Source organism: Symphalangus syndactylus, chromosome X (genome assembly GCF_028878055.3).
Source record: "Symphalangus syndactylus isolate Jambi chromosome X, NHGRI_mSymSyn1-v2.1_pri, whole genome shotgun sequence".
Classification (NCBI taxonomy): domain Eukaryota; kingdom Metazoa; phylum Chordata; class Mammalia; order Primates; family Hylobatidae; genus Symphalangus; species Symphalangus syndactylus.
This window is the reverse complement of record NC_072447.2, coordinates 121,879,293-121,905,704: the sequence shown is the minus strand read 5'-3', so window position 1 is coordinate 121,905,704 and position 26,412 is coordinate 121,879,293. Positions and strand designations below refer to the sequence as shown.

The following is a 26,412-nucleotide window of genomic DNA, read 5'->3' as shown; positions in this document are numbered from 1 at the left end:
TTAAAATTTTTTAAATTGAGACAGAGTCTTGCTCTGTTGCCCAGGCTGGAGTGCAGTGGCATGATTTTGGCTCACTGCAGCCTTGACCTCCCAGGTTCAATGGACCCACCTGCCTCTGCCTCCTGAGTTGCTGGGATTACAGGCACACACCACCATGCCTGGCTAATTTTTGTATTTTTGTAGAGACGGGGTCTTGCCACGTTGCCCAGGCTGGTTTTGAACTCCTGGACCCAAGTGATCCACCTGCCTTGGCCTCCCAAAGTGCTAGGATTAGAAGCATGAGCCATTGCACCCATCCTGAATGTCTTTTTTTTTTTTTTTTTCGAGACAGAGTTTCACTCTTGTTGCCCAGGCTGGAGTGCAAAGGCATGATCTCAGCTCACTGAAATCTCTGCCTCCTGGGTTCAAGCAATTCTCCTGCCTCAGCCTCCCGAGTAGCTAGGATTACAGGCACCCACCACCATGCCCAGGTAATTTTTTGTATTTTTAGTAGAGACGGGCTTTCACCATGTTGGCCAGGCTGGTCGTGAACTCCTGACCTCAGGTGATCCACCTGCCTCGGCCTCCCAAAGTGCTGGATTACAGGCGTGAACCACCGCGCCCGGCCTCTTAATGTCTTAACTGTTATATCCCAAGCACTTAACTCTCATATCTGGCTCTCAGAAAGACTGCAATATATGTATCATTAGTGCTGATATAAAGAGATGTCTATGATAATTTGATTTTCTAAAACAAACAAACAAACAAAAAAACAGCAAGTTGACAAACTATAGACATAGAGTAGCCCTGCTTTTATGAGAAAAAAAAAATTCTATGGCAAATACACCATGCTACTAAAACTGATTTCTGGGGCTGAGATTATGAGAAACTTTCATTTTCTATTTTACATATTTCTGTATTTCTTTTGATAACCAGAAAACACAGATGATAAACCATTTTTAAAACCATTATAAGGTCTCTGCTACCTATAACTCTGAAATTGTATTTTCTGGATAATTATAAGTTTACTACCACTTTAAAAGCCAAGAAAACAGACATTTTAATTATTTCAGATGAGAATAGTTCTAAAATATCTACTTTTATGCCTTCTTAAATGGCACTTAATGTTCCCTAAATTTCATTCCTTGATGGATAAGATCGTTACCGTCATTTTGGTTCTTTAATACATTCAGAGCCTTTCTAATGCATTGCAGGTGGGCCATACTATTGGTTCCCCACACAGCCTTCAAGGCAACAGGGCAGGGCCCAGGGAAGCCTGGGCCAATCTTCTCTGGCCATCAGCTGCCTTATCAGCTTACCCCAACATTCAGTGCAAATACTATTATGTTCTCTGTGTGTCAACGGCATAAGAAAAGGTTGAAAAGCACTGGGGTACGATGATTGTGCTACATTATGAGTTCTTTTTTTGGGGGAGGGGGGTGGTGCGGGGGACAAGGTCTTGCTCTGTCACCCAGGCTGAAGTGCAGTGGTGTGATCACGGCTCACTGCAGCCTCGACCCCTCAGGCTCAAGCAATTCTCCCATCTCAGCCTCCTGAGTAGCTGAGACCACATGTGTGTGCCACCATGCCTGGCTAATTTTTAAAATTTTTTTGTAAAGAGTGAGTCTACCTATGTTGCTCAGGCTGCTCTCAAACTCCTGGGCTCAAGTGATCCTCCTACTTTGGTCTCCCAAAATGCTGGGATTACAGGCGTGAGCCACTGCACCCACCTATACTGTGAGTTATTTTATCATTTTTCTGATTACCTGACATTCTTATGTGTCAACTTGCATGTTGTCACAGTTTGCTGCTTCTATTTTGCAGTAAGCTCAGACACTGAACAGAGTTTTAAAAAAATGATGTAAGAAATAAGCATAATGGCTTTGAATAAACCTGAGGAACTTTTCTCTTAGAAAAATAATGAGCTTTAGTGCATGGACTATGTGACATCTCTTCTGGATGTTTATCTGTCCCTGAATAATTGTAGTAATTCCTTATTCTCAGCTTCCCAATAACTGCAACTACTAGATGGCCAAGTTCCAAATACCTAAGGTGCTATCATATGCCTGCATTTTAGGTACATCTTTCCTAAAAATTCTCAATGCTTTCTTTGATACACACTAGGAAAAGGACTCAAGTGGATAATTCACTTTGGACCTTAGACTTAATTATTATCAATTTAGTGACTTGTGTATAATCAAACAAAATGTATAGGCCCACCATTGATCTAGAAGTTTGTAGGGGAAACAGAAGGATGGCATAATCAGAATCCTTTTGCAACATACGCTTTGCTTGTTTAATGTGTATTTGTCTGAAAACAGCTTAAGATAATACATTGTAAAGGGAAAAAGTTAGTTATAGACTACAGGTATTCCCAAAATTGACAAAAGAAAGAAAATTGCCATGGACTGTAGTAGTCAGGAAGAATCTCATTATAGTTGGGTTTAGAAAGACAAACAGGATTGCAGAGATAAAGAGAAAGGGAAAAGACAATTTCAAGGACAATCATGTTCTTCTACTAACACTTTTCGTACCTACCTACTGGTAGAAAAACAACACAAGTATAGTGCAACACTTACTGGTCATTTTCTGTATGTCAGATGCTTTATTATTATTATTACCATTTTTTTTTTGAGGGGGAGTCTTGCTCTGTCGCCCAGGCTGGAGTGCAGTGGAGTCCACCTCCCGGGTTCAAGTGATTCTCCTGCCTCAGCCTCCCAAGTAGCTGGGATTACAGGCACCTGTCACCATGCCCAGCTAATTTTTGTATTTTTAGTAGAGATGGGGTTTCATCATGTTGGCCAGGCTAGTCTTGAACCCCTGATCTCAGAAGATCTGCCTGCCTTGGCCTCCCAAAGTGCTGGGATTATAGGCGTGAGCCACTGTGCCCAGCCCGGATGCTTTAAAACTAATCAATACAACTTCATAACCCATCAGCAAGGGACAGGGAGGAGTGGTGGTGGGTAGACATAAAAACTATATGAAGCATGATTTAAAATAGTATGGTAGTTCTTATATTTTTTTAAATAAAAACTTGAAATGAAGAAAAGGGATGTACTGTAACTCACGTTTTCTGTTTTAACCTTCCACCATCAGTATCTGTTGGCTGAGACTGTAACTTCTCTTCATCATCTGACTGTGCCGCGTCATTACTGTAAGAAGGGGAAGTTGTTTTAAAAGAAACCATTTATTCTATGCTTCTTAAAAATCTGTTTATACTTACTATATAACCAGTTAATCAGAATAAGAAAAACTACGCTAATAAGCTTTACATAATTTTATTTATTTATTTATTTAGGAGATGGAGTCTCGCTCTGTCGCCCAGGCTGGAGTGCAGTGGCACAATCTTGGCTCACTGCAACCTCCGTCTCCCTGGTTCAAGCAATTCTCCTGCCGCAGCCTCCTGAGTACTTGGGACTATAGGCGCACACCGCCATGTCTGGCTACTTTTTTGTATTTTAGTAGAGACAGGGTTTCACCATGTTGACCAGGCTCGTGTCGAACTCCTGAGCTCAGGCAATCCACCCGCCTTGGCCTCCTAAAGTGCTAGAATTACGGGTGTGAGCCACTGTGCTCGGCCCATATAATTTTAATTTAAATGATGGACCTGACAACTTAAAGGCTTCAGAAATTGAAGAAAAGAATCTTTAAGCAAGGTGCAATGTACAACATATAAACGAATGCAATTCAGAAATTTATGAAAAACCTACTACAAACAAGCCTTTTTGCTTGGCAAAATGTGCTGTAGGGAAATAATAAAGTATCTTGTAGGTATCTTCCTCCCCACTCATTAAGTACATCCTGCATTACATTTAATAAAATAGCTCCTGCTTTTACCGAAATGATTCAATAGATCTACATACATCTCGTAGTAAAGTCACTCATCTCATTTTAAAGCCATTTTCTGATCCTACAAAAACAGTACAAATATTTAAACAATTTATGATCCTTAAAGCAAGGTTTCAGAAGACTAAGTGTTCATTCTACATAGCTTTTTAGCCTCTTTTTTTGTTATTTTTGTTTATTTATTTTTGTGGAGATGAGGTCTCACTATGTTGCCCAGGCTCCTCTCTAACTCCCGAATTCAAGTGCTGCCTCAGCCTCCCAAAGTGCTGGTATTACAGGCATGAACTATCACGCCTGGCTGCCTCACTGTTTTTATATTGTCTCAAGTATAATTTAAATCATTAAAAAAGAGAAATTAAGTGCTATGGGATTTAATATTTATACTATTTCCCCCAAGTAACTGTACAGTCATAATGAAGAGCAAAGTTAAAGAATACATACATTATCTAACTCTATTTTAATTCCAGAATAAAGACTGAATGAAACGAAATTAGGGGTTGTCATAGTTCATGAACAGAGAAATCTTAACAACTCTGAAATACTATAAATGACAAATAACAACATTAGGCCATACCTTACATATTCTTTTGTCCTTCTCATGATGTGTAGAGTGAGAGGATTAATGCCTGTTGGTAGTTTCTCTTCTGCAAGACTCAAAGGTATTTCTTCTCCAGTATCCAGGTTCTTAATCATTACACTGGCTAAAATTTCCTGAGGTTAAAAAAAAAAAAAATCACACCAAGATGATCTACAATTTAATTATCTTTTTGAGTCTATAAAATCCCCTAAAATTTAAGCTAAAGGCTTTTTAGATACATTCAATACTGCACACAATAATTTCTAACATTTTTATTGAGATGTAATTCACATGCCACAAAATACACTCATTTAAAGCATATAATTAAATGGTTTTTAGTATATTCACAGAGTTGTACAACTATCGCCACTAAGTCAGAATATTTTCTGCACCCCAAAAGGAAATTCCCTACCCATTAGCAGTCACACCTCATTTCCCTTTCTTCCTAGCCCCTGGCAAATACTAATCTACTTTCTGTCTCTATAGATTTGCCTACTCCATAAATTTCATATAAATCAAATCCTGTAATATACGGCCTTTTACGTCTGGTTTCTTTAACTTAACATGATGTTTTCAAGGTTTATCCATGTTGTAGCATGTATCAGTACTTCATTCCTTCATTCCTTTTAATTGCTAAAAAATATAACATGGTATGAATATACCACATTTTATTTATCCATCCAATCAGTGATGAACATTTGGGTTGTTTCCACTTTTTGGCTGTTACGAATGATGATGCTGTGAGTATTTGTGTACATTTTTTTGTGTGAACATATGTTTTCATTTTTCATTGGTACATACAAAGGAATGGAATTGCTGGGTCATGGTAACACTATGTTTAACATTTTGAGGAACTGCCAAACTGTTTTCCAAAGTGCAGTATTTTAAAAAATGTACTGTTTTAAAGAAACATAAACTAAGATTTTGCTGTAAAATTTAATTCTGAATAAGTTGGCAAATAGGTGCATACTAAGTTTTAATGATAAGAAACCATTAAAATAATAAAAAAAAATTTATGTTGGTATAACATGTATTTATAATATCAAGTTTTTATTATTATTATTATTTTAAATTTTTTTTCTTGAGACCGAGTCTTGCTCTGTCGCCCAGGCTGGAGTGCAGTGGTGTGATCTCGGCTCACTGCAACCTCCACCTCCCGGGTTCAAGTGATTCTCCTGCCTCAGCCTCTGGGTAACTGGGATTACAGATGCACACCACCACGCCTGGCTAATTTTTGTATTTTTAGTAGAGACAGGGTTTTGCCATGTTGGCCAGGCTGGTCTCAAACACCTGACCTTAAGTGACCCGCCCACCTTGGCCTCCCAAAGTGCTGGGATTACAGGAGTGAGCCACCACACCTGGCCTCAATATCAAGTTCTTTTAAAGCCCACTTTCTATAAAATATAAACCTTGCTTTCAATATATTTATTCCACTATGCAATAGAGTGAAAGGGCAAGTTTAAGTCAGAGATGCAATATCAAGCATATCAACAAAACAAAGACAATCTTCAATTTTCATTTTTTCTTGTTTTTTTTTTTTTTTTGCGTAACAGCAATAAACTTAAAAAAAATAAATTGGGGTAACCTACACATAACATAAAATTTACCATTTTAACCATTTTTAAGTGTATAGTTCTGGGTCATTAAGTACATTCACATTGTTATGCAACCATCATTACCATCCATCTCCAGAACGTTTTCATCTTCCCATTATGTTTTTTGTACTTTATGTTTTAAGAACAAGAACAAAAAAATCTATTTCTACCTCATCAGTAAGCTCTCTCCCAGAGTTGGATCTAGGTCTCTGAGGGCCCATCACTTCACCTGCTACAGTCTGCCCATCAGGTGTTTTTCCATTTTCCTGGAAATATAATTTTATAAACAGAAATTAGACTGACTCAATTTCTATAAATTTTCAATTATTACCACACATAATTCTAAAGAATTTTATAATTCAGATAATGGAGTCTGCTGAAAATCTAAATGGAACATTACATTTCAGTCCTTCATTTTTCCCAGCATGCTGAAAAACATTAGGAACCAAAACTATTGCTGCTCATGAAATAATGTCTTAGTGTTCTTGAAAACAAATAAATGTTCTATTTGAACCTGGCCAAAAAGCATTTCTCTACTAAGACTGCTATTAATCTGGACTGTATGTGGCTACCTCAAAGGTAGGGGTCAGAAAACTTCTCTCTATAAAGAGCCATACAGTAAATATTTAAGGCATTTTTGTTCATATATAGTCTCTGTTACATATTCTTCTTCTTATTTTAAACAACCTTTAAAAATGTAAAGAACATTCTTAGCTTGGGGATCCTCCCAAAGCAGGCCACTACTGACCCCTGCTCTAAGGCTATAACAAGACTATAGTGTCCTATGTTCTAGTCTGGTAGCCTGCCCCACCACAGCTACCATGTAAGTAGCTCTGAGTCCCAGAATCTGGCTGTGGTAAAATTAATGTTATCAAGTCTTTTGTGTAGCCCACTTCCTAGCATATAAAGTTTTTCTATGATTAGGAAAAGGAAATTATAAAAAAAAGTCTTCAATTCTGACCAATACAGGACAAACACAGACTATAGTTGGTGTTTATTAGTACCAACAATATTACAAATAGTAGCATCTGTCGTTTTTTGAATACCTATTACCTGCTAGATACTTGGCATATTTTAGCTCATTTCAAACCCTCAAGGAAGGATTTTTCCACCATTTTATTGATGGGGCATCTGAGATCCAGATGCTAAACAGCTTGCTAGGCTCACCCAGTTAGTGTGTAGCAGAGCTGATCAAGAGAAGTAAGGGGGTCAGGTTTGGAGGACAAAGAAATATTTGGCCTGGAGAATATAGAATAATCATCAACAAACCAGTCAGTTGCAGGAAGCTGATAAAGTCTATATGAAACAGAACACTAATTCACCAACCTGGGCAGTAACTATTTTATCTCCACTGGTAGCACTTGCCAAATCAAGAGAAGGCTGAGAATCCTTGACCGTACTTTCTGAAGCCATGCTTGCAGTTAGGAGAGAATCAGACGTAATATTCTCTTTGGGAACTGCAATGATAATAATAATAACAATAACAACCCTTTTTGTTTGATTCTTGTAACAACCCTGTGAGGAAAGTGGCTTGATTACTCTCATTTCCTATACAGGGAAATCATGGTTCAAACAAGTTATTTAATTTCCTCAAGACTATACAGCTCATACAAAAAAAAGATGTAGGACTTGAATTCAGACTTTTGGTCACCAAATCCCAAGTTTTTTTCACCATGCCACTCTCTCTCAGATGGCAACAGATTTGAAAGTTTGAAGTCTGCTGAAGTGTTCAATTATAGTAAAGTAATTTTCACCAATGTAAACATTTTTACATTTTGTCTATTACTAAAGAAATAATTTTAATAACTTGGTTGCCAGTGAGTTTTTTTATAAAGTGAAATAAAAGCAGAAAGGTAAACAGTTTCAACTCCAAAATTTCACCACAAAGAGTTACTTCTTTTTTTTTTTTTTTGAGACAAGATTTTACTCTGATCACCCAGGCTGGAGTGCAATGGCGCGACTTTGGCTCACTGCAGTCTCTGCCTCCCAGGCCCAAGCAATTCTCCTGCCTCAGCCTCCCAAGTAGCTGGGACTACAGGCGCGTGCCACCATGGCCAGCTAATTTTTGTATTTTTTTGTTGTTGTTGTTCAGACGGGGTTTTGCCATGTTGCCCAGGCTGGTCTTGAACTGAGCTCAAGCGATCCACCCGCCTCGGCCTCCCAAAGTGCTGGGATTACAGGGGTGAGCCACTGTGCCCAACCAACAGAGTGATTTCTCAATTAATACTTGCCATCTAGATCAGGAGTTTTCAGAGTCTCAAATTCCAACTCGCTTTTCCTTTTTCTTGGCGGTGGAGCAGGTCGAGATGGAGGTGGGGGTCTAGGAGGTGGGAAATTAGTCGGAGGAGGTGGGCGTGCTGGAACAGGCTTCTTTGTACTAGCCACTATATCAGGCTCCGTAGTAAGGTGTCTTGGGGGTTTGGCAGGGGCCACTTCTTCCACAGCGGCAAAATCTTTAGTAGATAAGGAATCTGAGGACACAGGCTCTAGAACATCACTTCCTTTGACTTCCACTGCTTCCTTGTTCAATACTTCTGTTTCTGTTTCAAGCACATTAAGCTGCTCAGTTGAACTTGTTTGAGTTAACTTTGTAGTTTCATCTACTGGTTTCTCACAGGTTTCATCAGAAGGAAAGCATTTTAATTCTAATTCAGTCTCTTCAAATGTATTCTGACTCTCTGCCTTTTGGGATTCTTCCTGTAGTACTTGATCTACGGCTAACAGTCCGGGTATATTGCTCAGATCTGTTCTAGCCACAATAGGACTGGCAGTAGCTTGATCAGAGAGTTCTTTTCCTTTGGAATCCAAAGAGTCATCTTCAAGCTGTAGTACTTTCTGACTCTCCTCAATAATACTTTCAATAATCTGATGAAAGGGTTAAACGTAGTTTTTAAAAATGAAGCTATTTATAAGAACATAATAACAGCTAATCATTTACATAGTACTTAGTATGTGCCAGGCAATGTTCTTAACACTTTACGTATTTTAATCTTTACAACAACCTTATGAGATTCTACCCCTACTGTCACCATTTTACAAATGAGGGAACTAATCAAATGATTTTTCCAAGGTCACAAAGCTAGTAAGTGATGAAGCAGATATAAACCCAGGGAGTTTGATTCCAGCATCTATACTCTTAACCTTCATAATAGGGAATTTGTGTTAATACTTAGGTACAAAAGATCAAATAACCCTGTCAAATCAAGTTCAATCCTAAACTTACATTAAGACTCAATATCCTGATTCATTTACATATTTATGCCAAACTTGTTGTAATACCAGCCTAATGGTTTGAGCCTACTTAACTAAACCATGATAATCCAAATCCCCAGGAGAAGAATTCAAGTTGTTTAGCTCTGAACTCAAGCTTATGACCCAAAAACCAGCAGATGGAGGGAGATTAACATTCTTAAACAGACTACACCTGAACTCCACTATTTGGACTGATGGCAGGACCATGAAAAGCGTTCAAATACCCAGTCTACCTTGTCTTTTCCCTTCCTTTCTTTCTTTTTCTTTTTTGAAATGGAGTCTCACTCTGTCACCCAGGCTGGAGTGCAGTGGCACGATCTCGGCTCACTGCAACCTCCACCTCCCAGGTTCAAGCAGTTCTCCTGCCTCAGCCTCCCTAGAAGCTGAGATTACAGGTGTGTGCCCCACGCCGGGCTAATTTTTGTATTTTTAGTAGGGACGAGGTTTCACCACGTTGGCCAGGCTGGTCTTTAACTCCTGACCTCATGTGATCCACCTGCCTTGGCCTCCCAAAGTGCTGGGATTACAGGCATGAGCCACTGCGCCTGGCCCCCTTTCTTTCTTATATGTAGCTTAAAATATAAACAGGCTTTCTATTATCTTCTACCAACATTTAGAATATATTTTCTCCCCGGTCTTGTCATTACTAACATTAAATCTCCCAGATCACTTATCCTGCCACCACGTCCAACCATGAACAACTTCTGCTTTCTCAATTCCCTGTCTTCAGAAAGTTAACAGAATGCATCACAGAACCATCCTAATCTGGTTTACTACAATTTCATGCTAATTTGAACTGAACATTACTGCTGCTCAGTAATATTCATCCCTGATTTCTTAGCATGCTCTATATGTTAGTTTTTCTCAATCTTCAAATTGTTAACCTTAGAAATTACCTTGCTTTCACCAGAACCAGAGTCCAACCAATTTGTCAATTAGGTGGTTACTGAGTACTGAGAACCTCAATGATAACAGAAATCATATTACAATGGATTTGAGAATGAATAAGAGGTGAAGATACAGAGACATTAGCACGGTCTGAGTTTTCAAAAGCTCAGCTATAAATGCAAAAAGACTTCGATAAAGTGACCCAGCACTTTTATAACCTGAAGGGAAGGAACTACTGGAAAAGAAGATAACAGAGCAATGTTCTGGAAAAGAAAGGAAAGAAGGCCTACTGTGTATTAGATCTAGTATACACATTCTCATTTAACTGTCATACAGGCCTTTGGGTTAGGTAGCTGGATTATCTCCCTCCTAGAAAAGCAGGACTCTGAGGTAAAGGCTTTAAGAATTTTGCCAGTCCCACAATTAGTAAGCTACAAAGCCAAAACTGAAATCCAGGTCTTTCTTAAAAATCCAGTGATCTTTGTATTATACCACACTACTATGGACAGAAAACAAGAATACTAAATCTTCAGTGATGGATGACATGAAAAAAAGGTAAGAAATAACAATAAATATGTAGGTAAAGGAAGTGAAAGATGATACAAAGGAATGGATTCAGGCTTTTTAGCCTCTAATATTTACGTGGAGTAGGAAACAAGGTTATCGGCTGAAAGTGAGGGGGATGTGAGTGGGTACAGTGACCGTGAGGTGAGTATAAAGGTTTGAAATAATCACTACACATAATGGAAATGTCTGTGCCACAAGAGGGGTTAAAATGAGGTTGAAAACGCGTATTCCCCAATCCCTTATCTGAGAATAATCTCTCCCTCCTCTGCACTTCTATTATTATTCTTACTGTTCAGTATAGTATGAACTATAATACAAATACAGAGCTGTATATAGGCTAGCTCTATTTATTTTCTCTACACCAGATAATTAGTACCTGGAGAGAAAGGTCCATGTTTTCTGCCTCTTGATATGCCTCATGACACCTTCTTATGGTGCCTAGCCCTGTCATTTTTTTCTGGATTTTAGGAAATAGTGAAAAGGGAAAGACTAAGGGAACAATGAGAACCAAGACATACATAGAGATGATTATGCTAAAGCATTGTTTGCTGCAAAAAGCTCACTGTGACCGGACGCAGTGACTTATGCTTGTAATCTCAGCACTTTGGGAGGCTGAGGTGGACGGATCACCTGAGGTCAGGAGTTCAAAACCAGCCTGGCCAACATGGTGAAACCCCATCTCTACTAAAAATACAAAATAAATAAATACATAAATAAATATAAAAAATTAGGCCGGGCACGGTGGCTCACGCTTGTAATCCCAGCACTTTGGGAGGCCGAGGCGGGCGGATCACGAGGTCAGGAGATCGAGACCACGGTGAAACCCTGTCTCTACCAAAAATACAAAAAATTAGCCGGGCGTGGTGGCGGGCGCCTGTAGTCCCAGCTACTCGGAGAGGCTGAGGCAGGAGAATGGCGTGAACCCGGGAGGCGGAGCTTGCAGTGAGCCGAGATCGCGCCACTGCACTCCAGCCTGGGTGACAGAGCAAGACTCCGTCTCAAAAAAAAAAAAAAAAAAAAAAAATTAGCCTGGCATGGTGGTGTGTTGGTGTAATCCCACCTACTTGAGAGGCTGAGGCAGAAAAATTGCTTCAACCCAGGAGGTGGAGGTTGCAGTGAGCTGAGATCACACCACTGCACTCTAGCCTGGGCAACAGAGCGAGACTCAAGTCTCAAAAAAAAAAAAATAAACAAAAAGCAGACAGTTTAGTATGACATAATGCATTCCTATAATCCAGCCCTAGCTTTGCTCTCTAGGCTCATCCTCAAATGTTATGCACATTCCCCACCTCCATGCCTTCAGTAATGCCTTTCCTCTCCCATCTTAGCCTGTCCAAATCTTTTTTTTTTTTTTTTGAGATGGAGTCTAGCTCTGTTGCCAGGCTGGAGTGCAGTGGCGCAATCTCGGCTCACTGCAACCTCCGCCTCCAGGTTCAAGCGATTCTCTTGCCTCAGCCTCCCAGGTAGCTGGGACTACAGGGATGCACCACCACGCCCAGCTAATTTTTGTATTTTTAGTAGAGATGGCGTTTCCCCATGTTGGTCAGGCTGGTCTCGAACTCCCCACCTCAGGTGATCCGCCCGCCTCGGCCTCCCAAAGTGCTGGGATTATAGGCGTGAGCCACCGTGCCCGGCCTAGCCTGTCCAAATCTTATGCATTCATTAAGAATCAGCTCAGATGCTATCTCCTCCATGAAATCATCTTCATTCCTACCCCCAAGCAAGAAGTCTCCTTCCCTTTGTGTTCTTACAATAGTTTCTAAGTTTATTTGAATACTTACTGCATTTAGTTTTGTGTTTATCCAATTTCTTCTACTAAAATGTAAGTTACTCGAGAGCAGAGTATGCCCTTGTCCAGGGTATATCCCCATAGCCTTTATCATTAGTGATTCATACTTAATTCAACTGAAAAGGCTAGAACTTAAAAAGTGATTATTTAGAATCTTAAACCTCATTCTGCTCCACAGTGTTTTCTCACTACTGTTTAAACTTCTAAATTCTCCTTAAAATCATCTTTTTTCCCCACTAACTACAGACAGTTATACATTTGTAATCTATCCTAAGAAAAACATTCTTTAAAAAGATAAGAAAAGTTATAGTGGAAAAAACAGGAATATTTTAAGTTTCAACAATAAAAATGGCTAGATACATTGTAATCCATTTACTTGATGGAAACTGATGCATCTGAGTACAGAAATCATATAGAAGTATGAGGAAAATCTAAAAATGGTAAGAGTAAAAGAATATAAAATTCTACCTACACTACAATTAGGCAGAAAAATGTATGCTAACGGGTGAGAACCAGAAGGAAATGCTGAAAAATCAAGACACCTGTGTGTTACAGTATAGAATTATAGGCAATTTCTTATTTAAAAAAAATGGTTCAATTCCTGTTATGTACACTGCTATGCAATCCACCATTTGTCCCAAAAGGGAACATTTTTCCTTTAAAGGAAAAAGTATGATCAATATTGAAATACATGGTCTGGCTGGGTACAGTGTTGCACACCTATAATCAGCACTTTGGGAGGCTGAGGTGGGTGGATTGCCTGAGCTCAGAATTTCAAGACCAGCCTGGGAAACATGGCAAAACCTTGTCTCTACAAAATATACAAAAACTATCCAGGCGTGGTGGCATACACCTGTAGTCTCAGCTACTCAGGAGGCTCAGGTGGGAGGATCACTTGAGCCCAGGAGGTGGAGGCTACAGTGAGCCATGATTGTGCCACTGCACTCTAGCCTGGGCGACACAGTGAGACCCTGCCTCAAAACAAACAAATAAACAAACAAACAAACAAAAAAACGTAGTCCATTAAATTTCTAAATTCCATAAGGATAAAACAGTGGTTTTCCATTAGGGGTTCTTTTGTTCCACATCCCTTCCCAGACATCTGGAGATATATTTGGTTGTCATAATTGGGAGTTGGGGATGCTATTGGCATTTAGTAAGTAGAAGCTAGGGATACTGCTGAAACATCTTACAATGCACACAACAGGCCTTCCCCTACCCTCTATTAGCCCAAAATGTCGAGTGTCAGTACTGGAGAAACTCTGGGGTGGAGAATGTGTCATTTTGTTAGCCTCTGGAAATCCACTGGCTAGAACATTGCCTGGGGCATAGAAAACACTTAAAACTTGTATAAACGAATAAAAACACACCATCCTATCTTTCTCCTTGAGTTTTATCCTGATACTGTGAACTGCCCATTTTCAAAATACTGATCTTGTGGTCAGTCTCTTCTAGTAAACCAACCTTTGAAGCTTCATAGCATCAATTTTTTAAAAGGTATCAAAGGTACTATCAGAGTAAGGACTTCTTATAACTTCTGATTCCTAAAGACATCAGAATGTTGCTGCACTGAGCTTTTCAATACCCATAACTCCTGGTAGTAACCTCAAGAATAGTTAGGGCTTATTCTGATAAAAATACAAGAATAAAAAATAAAAGCATTTTACAAAATATTGTCTCAAGGATAAATTACCAATTAGAATATGAAAAGGACTTCTAAAAAGACTGAAATGTCTTCAACCACAAATGTGACAGATTCATGAAACATTTGCTGAACATCAGCCATGTACAGAGCGCTATACTAAAAGAATATAAAAACTGTTTGAAATATACCATATAAATATGATGTCTGCTATAAACTAATATTGACATTGTATCTTTCCAACCTTTTTAGACACATCTTGTTTCAATTCTTGTACAGGGGACTCATTTCCAACTTTGTTTGCAGTGTTCTCTGTTTCCTGTTTGAAAAAGAAAAGAAATAGAGACCAAATGATGACATCTTTTCTTTAAAAATATGCTTTAAAGGGGTACAAATGAGAAAATGTAGCATTAATAAATCAAAGGCCCTTAAAGGGCTTAGATTTCTTCTTTTTTTTTTTTTTTTTTTTTTTTTTGAGACAGAGTTTTACGCTGTCACCCAGGCTGGAGTGCAGTGGCACAATCTTGGCTCACTGCAACCTCCGCTTCCCGGGTTCAACTGATTCTCCTGCCTCAGCCTCCCGAGTAGCTGGGATTATAGGTGTGTGCCACCACATCTGGCTAATTTTTGTAATTTTAGTAGAGATAGAGTTTCACCTTGTTGGCCAGGCTGGTCTTGAACTCCTGACCTCAAGTGATCTACCCGCCTCAGCCTCCCAAAGTGCTGGGATTATAGGTGTGAGCCACTGTGCCTGGCCTAAAGGGCTTAGATTTCTGAATACTGATAGATGCTCAGAAACTTTATGCCAAATGGGACAATGTAATTTGCATAAGAAAGTTACCCATCAGCAATATTCTACTATTCTGCAATAGGATATTTACCTTTAAATGTGAAAACTTGCTCAACTTTTTAACATTAAAAAACTGTAATGGATGATAAGAACTTCTAAGTACTTTTATAGCTAAAAAGGATTAAGAATTTAAGCAAGGGGTTGAATCAAAATTGTTATTTTTCCCAAAGCATTGCTCCATAAATATGCACAAATACAAAAGTATATATCACAGAAAACCACATTCAGGGAATAGTTTTCTTAAAATTCTACATGCTTTAGATAAAAGAAATCAAGACTTAACCAGAAGTTAAATGAAGCCCCTAAAAAAAGTATGAAAAAAGATGAAAAAAATTAAACCCACCAAAAATACATATATATCTACGTATACATTTATATACACATACGTACATATATATATATATTTGGGAGGTTAGAAATGGATACTGCATTTCTGCTGGAAAAAATTAGGGTAAAATAAGACAATCATATATTTGCAAATCTCAATACAATACTCTTCTCAGTCTTGTCTATTTATAGAAGTACAACAATTTGAATGCTACTCTTGATACTGAGAAAAAAAATCATAATTCTTTGTGCACATCACAGAGTTTGTTAGGGGAAGGTCATTATAACCATTTTAGACAGAGAAGGGACTCAAGGCACATTAATTATTTAGGTGGCACTTATACAAGTATCAGGATATGATCACAATAGGCTCAATAATGAAATTATTCCAGAGATTATTAAAATGTTAAAGATTTAACGTGCCAGTGAAATTTCTGTAGGACTTGCAATATCTTCAAGCACTGAACTCCTCCCCCAGAATTTGGGGAATACTACCAATCTTACACAGATTCTTCTAGAAAAAAAATTGTTTCATGGACTCTTAAGTATTAGATAAAATCCAAACAGTACCAAGGCCCATGAAGGCCTAAACATGACATAGCCTCTGCCTACATTTTTTATATCTTCTACACTCCTCATCTCCCTCTCATACCACTCCCCCACAATTACATTCTGGCCAATAGGATGGTTCCTTGCCATTAGGGTCACAGCTCAAGTGCTATTTTATCAGAAAATACTTCCCTGACCATCTCAAAATAGCCTTACCTGACTCCTTAACTTTCTATCACATTATCCTATTTTTCTTTTTAACTTTAAGTTCAGGGGTACATGGGCAGATTCGTTACACAGGTAAACTTGTGTCATGCAGTTTTGTTGTACAGATTATTTCGTCACCCAGGTATTAAGCCTAGTACACATTAGTCATTTTTCCTGCTCCTCTCCCTCCTCCCACCCTTCACCCTCTGATAGGCCCCAACATGTGTTGTTCCCCTCTATGGGTTCATGTGTTCACATCATTTAGCTCCCACTTATAAGTGAGAACATGCAGTATTTGGTTTTCTGTTCCTGCGTTAATTTGCTAAGGATAATGGCCTCCAGCTCCATCCATGTCCCTGCAAAGGACATGATCTCGTTCTTTTTTATGGCTGCATAGTATTCCACGGTGTACATGTACCACATTTTCTTTATCCAGTCTATCACTGAAGGGCATTTAGGTTGATTCCATGTCTTTGCTATTGTGAATAGTGCTGCAATGAACATTTGTGTGCATGTGTCTTTATAACAGAATGATTTATATTCCTTTGGGTATATACCTAGTAATGGGATTGAGGAGAGGATGTCAAACTATCCCTGTTTGCAGACAACATGATCTTATATCTAGATAACCCATAGTCTCAGCCCAAAAGATTCTTAAGCTGATAAACAACTTCAACAAAGTCTCAGGATACAAAATAAATGTGCAAAAATCACTAGCATTATTATACAGTAATAGTCAAGTAGAGAGCCAAATCAGGAATAAACTCCCACCATTCGCAATTGCCACAAAAAGAAAATACCTAGGAATACAGCTAACTAGGCAGGTGAAAGGAGAACTACAAACCACTGCTCAAAGAAACCAGAGATGACACAAACAAATGGAAAAACATTCCATGCTCATGGATAGGAAGAATCAATATCGTTAAAATGGCCACACTGCCTAAGGCAATTTATAGACTTAATGCCATTACTATTAAACTACCATTGAGATTCTTCACAGAACTAGAAAATTTTATTTTAAAATTCACAGGGAACCAAAAAAGAGCCTGAATAGCCAAGGCAAATCCTAAGCAAAAAGAATAAAGCTGGAGGCATCATTCTACCGGACTTCAAACTATGCTACAGTGCTACAGTTACCAAACAGCATGGTACTGGTACAAAAACAGACACACAGACCAATAGAACAGAATAGAGAATACAGAAATAAGACCACACACCTATAACTATCTGATCTTCGACAAACCTGAAGAAAACAAAGAATGGGGAAAGGCTTCCCGACTCAATAAATGGTGCTGGGAAAACATTATCCTGTTTTCCTTCATTGCACTTATTGTTCAAAATGACCTTATTTACTTGCTTATTTTTTGTCTCTTCCCTGTCCCACTAGAATGTAAGCTCCATGAGAGATGGACCTTGTTTGTTCTATCTACAGTTTGTTCAGTACCTAAAACAGTGTCCAGCACTAAATAATCATTTGCTGAATGAATGTTGAATGATGCATGCTCTGTTTTTTCTTCAGTTAATACATAGGCTTTAATTGGATCCTGGTTTTATACGAAAGAAGGCCAGGCATGGACTGAGACCTGGAGTTTGAGACCAGCCTGGGCAACATAGTGAGACCTCACCTCTAAAAAAAATAATAATTAGCCAAGCATGGTAGTATGTGCCTGCAGTCCCAGCTACTCTGGAGGTTGTTGTGGGAGGACTACTTGAGCCTAGGAGCCTAAGGCTGCAGTGAGCTATGATAATGCCACTGCATTCCAGCCTGGGGAAGAAAGCGAGACCCTGTCTCAAAAAAAAAAAAAAAAAAAAGGAAAAAAAGAAATAAAAATCTAACCAAGACCAATTGGTAAGATAACCTTGACAAGGTGGAGAGAGAATACTTGGAAGCTGATCACCATTAAGAGAATACTTGGTCCAGCCCGGGACAGAGCGAGACTCTGTCTCAAAAAAAAGAAGCTGATCACCATTAAGAATAGTTGATGCTCTCAGCAGAACAGGGTCTGCAGGAAAAAAGACAAATAAATAAATAAAATAAGTTGATGCATATTAGAGAAACACCTTCAACTGTCCTATTAATTATTTTTATCCAATTATTTTCTAATAACTGTTTATCAATAGGAAAATCAGAAGCATTGTACAGCATAATTCTGTGGATATTTTCCCTAAATTAAGCTACATAAAATTACACGTTAATAATCTTTGGACCTCAATTTGATTAACTGATTTTTAGAAGCAGGGTCTTGCAGTTGCCCAGGCTGGAATGCAGCTATCCTCCCACCTTAGCATCCCAAAGTGTTGGGGTTACAGGCGTAAGTCACTGCACTCGGCCTATGTGTCACTGTACTCGGCCTAATTTGTTTCAATTATTTACTTATAAAAGATTAACATTCCTACACTAGCCAAAACAGGCAAGCAGTGATTAGACTTCCATTTTATTTGGCTTTAACAAAACTCTCTTGGAGTCTGAACTTTTAAAAGATAGTAACTCCTAAGGTACTCTGCTGTTTTAAGTCACAAGTTTAAAGGAGTGATATGGCACCTACCAGAGGGCCTGATCTCCAGAGCAGACTTCTTAATAAAATCAGACTTAGGATATATAGTCAATTATGATTCTCTCTCAGTGATGTATAAGGTCCAGGTCCTTCTAACACCTTGATCAGGCTTTTGGGACAAAGGAATGGAAGCCAAGCATGTGTCCACAGACAACCAATGCCAACTTAGCTATACTTGAGACAGTCCATTACCTACTTCTGGTGATGTGCTGACCCATTATTAAAATGCAGTACTTACTAAATCCCAGCTTCCCTACTATTAGGCAATTTCTCTAACTCCTATCTATCACGGTATCAAAAATTTGCTTCCTTAAAAGGTATGGTAGCTTATTCAATTTTTAGCAATTCATATCACAGTTACCTCCATCTGTGTTGGATATTACAGAGCTGTCTATAACCCCCCTGCAGTATTTGGTTATAAGATTTCAGCTTTTTAATTTTAATAAGCACACCCAACAAAGTATTTGTATGAAAGTGATCTACACTCACAGAAATCTTCATTATTACCTACCAAAGAACATTAAGCTAAAAACATTAATTATAGAAAAATTCAGGTAACTTGTAATTTTTAGTAGTAAGGGAAGGGAAGCTACTAAAGTGAAATTTTAAAAAAAGAGAAAAACTTAGAAATGTGACTTCCACTCTTTTTTTTGCTGAGAAAATTGTTTTAAAAAGCAAACAACTCTTAAATCACAGTCATATCCATACATCCATTCCTTTCAATGCTGTTGCCTTTGCTGAAGTTTCATGTCTCGACATTTTAACTGCCTCTTGACAGCTTTCTTTGCACCTAAGTCTTTTTCCTCCAAACTTTCTTCCACCCTTCCACCAGTTTTCTTAATTTCCGAGCAAAAAAAAACAAACAAACAAACAAACCTTGGGCAGCATAGCTGTAAGACATATAAAAGTTGCCTTTTTAAATGTCCCACTTTAAGCCTGGCACAGTGACTCATTCATGTAATCCCAATGCTCTGGGAGGCCAAGGGAGGAGGATGGCTTGAGGCTAGGAGTTTCAGACCAGTCTGGACAACCTATCTCTAAAAAATAAAAATAAAATAAAATAGCTGGGTGTGGGGTTTGAGTCTGTAGTCCTAGCTACTTGGGAGTCTCAGGTCGGGGGAGTCCTTGAGACCAGGAGTTCGAGGTTATAGCAAGCTGTGATTGTACCATTGCATTCTAGCCTGGGTAACAGAGTGAGACCTTCAGAAAACAAAAATATCCTGGTTGGGCCCAGTGGCTCACGCCTGTAATCCCAGCACTTTGGGATGTCGAGGTGGGCAGATCACTTGAGGTCATTTGAGACCAGTGTGGCCAACATGGTGAAACCCCATCTCTACTAAAAATACAAAAATTAGCTGGGTGTGGTGGTGGGTGCCTATAATCCCAGCTACTTGGGAGGCTGAGGCAGGAGAATTGCTTGAACCCAGGAGGCGGAGGTTGCAGTGAGCCAAGATTGCATCACTGCACTCCAGCCTGGGTGACAGAGACTCCATCAAAAAAAAAAAAAAAAAAGAAGAAGAAAGAAAAAAAGAAAAGAAAAGAAAAGCAAGGAAAAGAAACCCAAAAATATCCTGCTTCAAAATTTTAAAGATCAGAGTTCTTTTCTAAATTTTTTTTTTTTTAACTTGAGACAGAGTCTCACTCTATCGCCCAGGGTGGAGTACAGTGGCACAATCTTGACTCACTGAAACCTCAGCCTCTCAGGTTCAAGTGATTCTCCTGCCTCAGCCTTCCAAGTAGCTGGGATTACAGGCGTATGCCACCACATCTGGCTAATTTTTGTATTTTTAGTAAAGATGGAGTTTCACCATGTTGGCCAGGCTGGTCTCTAACTCCTGACCTCAGGTGATCTGCCCGTCTCAGCCTCCCAAAGTGCTGGGATTACAAGCGTGAGCCACTGCACCCCATCTCTTTTCTAAATTATAATTTAATTTTTAATTGACACATAATATGATACATATTTACAGGGTACAATGTGATGTTTCAATGCAGGTATACATAGTATTATGATAAAATCAGGTAACCTGACATTCAAGGCTCGTCACAATCTGGCCTCAATTTACTTTTCCAATACTCTACCACTGAAACTTTTACACTGGTCACATTAGTTTTTCAATGCTCCTAGCAAATCCCGTGCTTTTGCATATTAATTAGTCCCTACTATTTCCTAACTACAATGCTTTCCCAATTTTTCTCTATCTACCTATGCAAACCTCTCCCAATTTTCAAAGCTCAGCGAAAGTTCTATTTCCTCCCTGAAACTTTTCTCTGCTATTTCAGGTAACAGTGCTCTCACGTCAATTCTATCTTCCTCTTGTTCTTCCAAAGCCCTTGTGGCGGTTAACACATCTATTCTATTTTACAAACATCGAGACCTCATAAATTGCCCTTTTGTATACATGTCTCTTCCATCAGACTGTAAAATCACCAACAATCATAACTATATCAAGCCTTCCTTTATATTACAATATCAATAGATATATTGTTATTCATAATATGCACTCAATAGCCTCAGTACATGTTTATCATAGAATATTACTCGGCAATAAAAAGAAACAAACCATTGATACAGATAACAACTTGGATGGATCGTGACCCTTTCAACCAATCGCATAAGGTCACATAGTATATAATTCCATTTACAGAACATTCCTTAAGTGACAAAATTATAGAGATGGAAAACAGATTTAGGGATGATATGGGGATGGTGGTGGGTGTATTATAAAGGGGTAGCACAACGGAGATCTCTGTGATGATGAAATAGTTCTGCATCTTCATTGTGGTGGTTATGCAAATATACACATATGATAAATTGGCACAGAACTATACACTCGCATTGCACCAACGTTAAATTCCTCATTTTAAAATTGTACTATAATTAAGATATAACCACTGGGGAAATGGTGAAGAATATACAGGACATTTCTGCATTATCTTTAAAGCTTCCTGTGAATCTATAATTATTTCAAAATAAAAAGTTAAAAAAATGAACAATATCCAACTTCATATTTATTTACTAAATATGTATACTTGTTATCTAATTTCATTCAAGTTAAGGACAATCTATAATTACTGGGGTAAAGTAAATTCTCCAGATCTATTTGTTATAATATAAAAATATCTTAGAGCTAAATGGCTTTTAAGACCTGTAAGCATAAAACAGTAATCGCCTCTGGATATGAAGTTTGAGAGGTAGGGGATGAGAAGTGGAAGGAAAGCTACATTTTCAACCATATACCTTTTGTCCTGAGTAAATTTCAACCCTACACATGTTATTACTTTTAAAGACTGTTTTTATTAAATATTAAGTAAATATAAAATAATTTTTATTTAGCATAAGAAAAGAGTTATAACTTTTCTTAAGCACTCAATTTAAGAAAAAGAACATTATTACCAGTTTTCAAGTCTCTTGTGTATCCTTCTCCATTTCCATTACAATCTCTCCCCCTCAGAGAATGACCGATATCCTAAATTTTGTATTTTTCATTCCCTGGTAATTCTTCACAGTTTTACCATGCTTGTATCTCTAAACAATCTATTCTCTAAACAATATATTCTTTAGTTTGGCATGCTTTTGAACTTAATATAAATGGAATGCTAGTGTATATGTTTTTCTATGAGTAGTTACCCCCGACTCAACACTCTAGTGCTGAAATTCATCCATGTCATTGTATATAACTAATTCATTCATTTCTACTACTGTAGAATATTTCATATAAACATATCATAATTTATCAAAGAGACTGGTATCCAATGTGTATAAATAGAAGGTCGGTATACTGGAACTGAAAAAAATACAGCATGTTTGAGATTACACATACATATAAATATACATATACACATATACAATATACACTCTATCTGATATAAATAGTTCTGTTTGGTGATATCTTATACTTAAAATGGCTCTCAGTGGCATAATATCTCAATACCAAACTCCTCTGCCTGAATATAAGCTGGGATTGATTTTTATATATAGTGATGGTACATGGGCCCACAAGAAGTAGTATACATGTGTTTCAGTTACTGTACATTTTTGTCACACAAGTATTAATCTTTTGCTTTTTTTTGAGGTATAGTCTCGCTCTGTCACACAGGTTGGAGTGGAGTGGCATGATCTCAGTTCACTGCAGCCTCCATCTCCTGGGTTCAAGCGATTCTCCTGCCTCAGTCTCCCAAGTAGCTGGGAATACAGGTCTGCGCCACCACACCTGGATAATTTTTGTGTGTGTTGTTTTTTTTTTTAGTAGAGACAGGGTTTCATCATGTTGGCCAGGCTGGTGTTGAACTCCTGACCTCAACTGATCTGCCCACCTCAGCCTCCCAATGTGTTGAGATTACAGGTGTGAGCCACGATGCCTGGCCAAGTATTACTTTTTCAACACACACACACACACACACACAAATGTTCTTTTATTCTAGATATTATAAACAAATAAAAATCAGTAGAAATCTAAAAAATACTTACAGTTCCTTCCTTACAGCATAACATTTAGTTAGGTATTTCTAGAGTACCTATTTATACCAAGTAGGACATAATGACAATATTACTGAGCAAAAAATAAGTAAAAAAAAAAAGCAAAAGGAAGAAAATGAAGAATTACACAAAAACACGAATAAAAAGTATACAATTTCTAAAAACATAACTTTCAGAAAGCACAACTTACCTTGAATGTTGAAAGCCCAACTTTTCCTGGAGACCTGTTCAGAAATAAAAGTAAGGAGGTGTTGAATAGAGGAGATGAGAAGACAAATACTTCTATACACTTACTACAGATAAGTCCACATTTAAAAAATGTGTATATATTTTGTGATTGAAAAGTCCTGTGTGCACATAGAAAATGTGGAAAACAAAAAGTGGAAAAGAGGCTGGGCGCAGTGGCTCACGCCTGTAATCCCAGGACTTTGGGAGGCTGAGGCGGGCGGATCACCTGAGGTCAGGAGTTCAAGATCAGCCTGAATATGGCGAAACCCCACCTCTGCAAAAAATACAAAAATTAGCAGGGCGTGGAGTGCGTGCCTATAATCCCAGCTACTTGGGAGGCTGAGGCAGGAGAATCACTTGAACCAGGAGGCAGAGGTTTCAGTGAGCTAAGATCATGCCACTGCACCCCAGCCCTGTGACACAGCGAGGCTCCATCTCAAAAAGAAAAAGAAAAAAAAAGTGGAGAAGACCAGTCTGGTCAACAGAGTGAGACCCTGTCTCTACAAATAATTTAAAAATTATCCAGGTGTGGTGGCTATTGCCTGTAGACCCAGCTACCTGGGAGGCTGAGGCACGAGGATTGCTTTAGCCCAGGAGTTCAAGGATGCAGTGAGCCATGATTGTGCCACTGCACTCCAGCTTGGGGGAGACAGCAAGATCCCATCTCTAAAAAAAAAAAAAAAAAACAGAAGAAAATTAAAGTGATTCATATATAATCTTATCACCTAGAGCTCTGAGTATCTTTTGTCTTCATATGCATATATAGAGTTGTATATGACATAACACTACTTTCAAACTGCCAACTTGTACCTGTTTACACTCCTACTGCTCTATGAATGCCTGTTTCTTAATACCCTCACCAAAAATGAGTGTTACTTTAAACTTTTTTTTACCAAGTTGACAGGCAAAAGTATATCTCATTGGTGTTTTAATGTGTACTTTGATTTCCAGTGTGGATGAAAATTTTCATATGTATTAGACATTTATACCGCTTTTGAAGAGAGATACCCATTTTTGTTCTCAGCTTTTACTTTTTTTTTTTTTTTAAGACAGAGTCTTGCTGTTGCCCAGGCTGGAGTGCAGTGGTGTGATCTTGGCTCACTGCAGCCTCGACCTCCTGGTCTCAAGTGATCCTCCAGCCTCAGTCTTCTGAGTAGCTGGGACTACAGGCATGCGCCACCACACCCAGCTAATATTGTGCATTTTTTTTGTAGAGACGGGGTCTCACTATGTTGCCCAGGCTGGTCTTGAACTCTTGGGCTCAAGCAATCCTCCCATTTCAGTCTCTTAAAGTACTGAGATTACAGGAACGAACCACTGTGTACCACTCTCAGCTCATTTTTCTACTGGGGCAAGACTCTGTTCTTAGACTACTCTGGATATAATACATATTTTTTTGAGACAAGGTCTCAGTCTGTTACTCAGGCTTGAGTGCAGTGACACCATCATGGCTCACTGCAGCCTCAACCTCCTGGGCTCAAGCGATCCTCCCACCTCAGCCTCCCAAGTACTGGGACTACAGGCACGTGCCACCATGCTCAGCTGATTTCTGCACTTTTGTATAGAGATGGGGTTTGCCATATTGCTCAGGGTGGTCTCGAACTCCTGGGCTCAAGCAATCCACCCGCCTCATCCTCCCAAAGTGCTGAGATTACAGGAGGGAGTCACCGCATCTGGCCTGGATGTAATAATTTTTAAAAGTAACTTTTCACCATTTCACCTCTTCCCCCACATTTTTTTTTGGAATAGGAACAGTCTGATACCTGCTTCAAAGCATAAGGCTACTTAGCTATACCTTGGGGTTATGCAATAGGAAAGTTTTAAATAATTAATATGCCATTTCTAATTTTTTTTGGTAAAATCCAATGATTACATGATGCAAATGTGAATTGAAAGGCACCTTCAAGATGATCTAATCACACAGCCTCTTTTTACAGATCAAGAAACTGAGATTCCAAGAGATTAAGTGACTTTTCCTCAAAGTCGTATTTTGGAGCACAACCAAGAGAAGCAATGAGTCCTACTAACATGTTTTTATATGCCAAATTGGGTAACGATTCCTTTGGTAGAGGAATCCTTGACCTCTAATAAAAACTTAATTTGTTAAAAAAATTACTTTTGAGTAACAGAAAATCAATCCCTTTACTCAACAAACATTTATGGGCTGGGTGCAGTGGCTCATACCTGTAATCCCAGCACTTTGGGAGGCCAAGGCGGGAGGATAGCTTGATCTCAGGAGTTTGAGACCAGCCTAGGCAATATAGTGACACCCCATCTCTACAAAATAAAAATAAACCAGCCAGGCATGGGGTTGCACACCTGTAGTCTTAGCTACTTGGGAAGCTGATGTAGGAGGATCACTTGAGCCCAGGAGCCATGAGCCATGATTGTGCTACTGTACTCTAACCTGGGTGACAGAGCGAGACCTTGTCTCAAAACAAAAAACAAAACCAGACACCCAAAGCTGACATTTATGAATTACCTACTATGTACCAAGACTAGAGATACAAAGATAAATTAGATACAATTCTAGTTTGGGGGAGGGAGTTAAATTTGTTTAGAAAACAAAAAAAGTAGTTGTCATAAAATAGTACCCATTTAATTACAATGTCTGGTCAATATAAATATGTGTTAACAAAGGACAATTTCCAGAAATGAAAACATACATTGCTAATTATTTTGGTCCCCTGACAAACTTACACTACAATGTATCAAAATCCTGTTTATCTAGAATTGATTAGTTAGGACTGAGGCTAATCCATACTCAAAAAAAGAAAGAAGATTCCATACAAATCGTTGTCTTAAATAATACAAGTGCAATCAAAACAATAAATATTAAAAAGCAAAAATGAAAAACCTGTTTTCTTTTTTTTTTTTTGAGATGGGGTCTCACTTTGTTGCCCAGGCTGGTCTTGAACTCCTAGCTTCAAGCGATCCTCCCACCTCAGCCTCCCAAAGTGCTGGGATTACAGAGGTGAGCTACTACACCTAGCCTGAAAAACCTTTAAGGGGCACAAATTTCCATGTGGTACAAATTCAGAATGCCAATCACCTGCAACAAAGGCATAAAGGCAAGAAGGGTAA

At 38.6% G+C, this 26,412-nt stretch overlaps 1 protein-coding gene across 5 annotated transcripts in view; it reads right to left on the bottom strand.

The window, feature by feature from the left end:
* The window catches only part of WDR44 (WD repeat domain 44), a 103,453-nt gene that overhangs the window by 47,573 nt on the left and 29,468 nt on the right, over nt 1-26,412 (bottom strand). For 4 of the 5 annotated variants that reach the window (XM_055267353.2, XM_055267356.2, XM_055267354.2 and 1 more), the window contains exons 2-8: nt 23,291-23,324; nt 14,380-14,454; nt 8,229-8,862; nt 7,324-7,454; nt 6,168-6,263; nt 4,400-4,536; nt 3,048-3,131 (exon numbers count right to left, since the gene is read on the bottom strand). In XM_055267353.2, coding sequence (XP_055123328.1) covers nt 3,048-3,131; nt 4,400-4,536; nt 6,168-6,263; nt 7,324-7,454; nt 8,229-8,862; nt 14,380-14,454; nt 23,291-23,324 — 1,191 coding nt within the window. The remainder of the gene's footprint in view (nt 1-3,047; nt 3,132-4,399; nt 4,537-6,167; nt 6,264-7,323; nt 7,455-8,228; nt 8,863-14,379; nt 14,455-23,290; nt 23,325-26,412) is intronic. The other variant, XM_055267357.1, reaches the window with a different exon arrangement.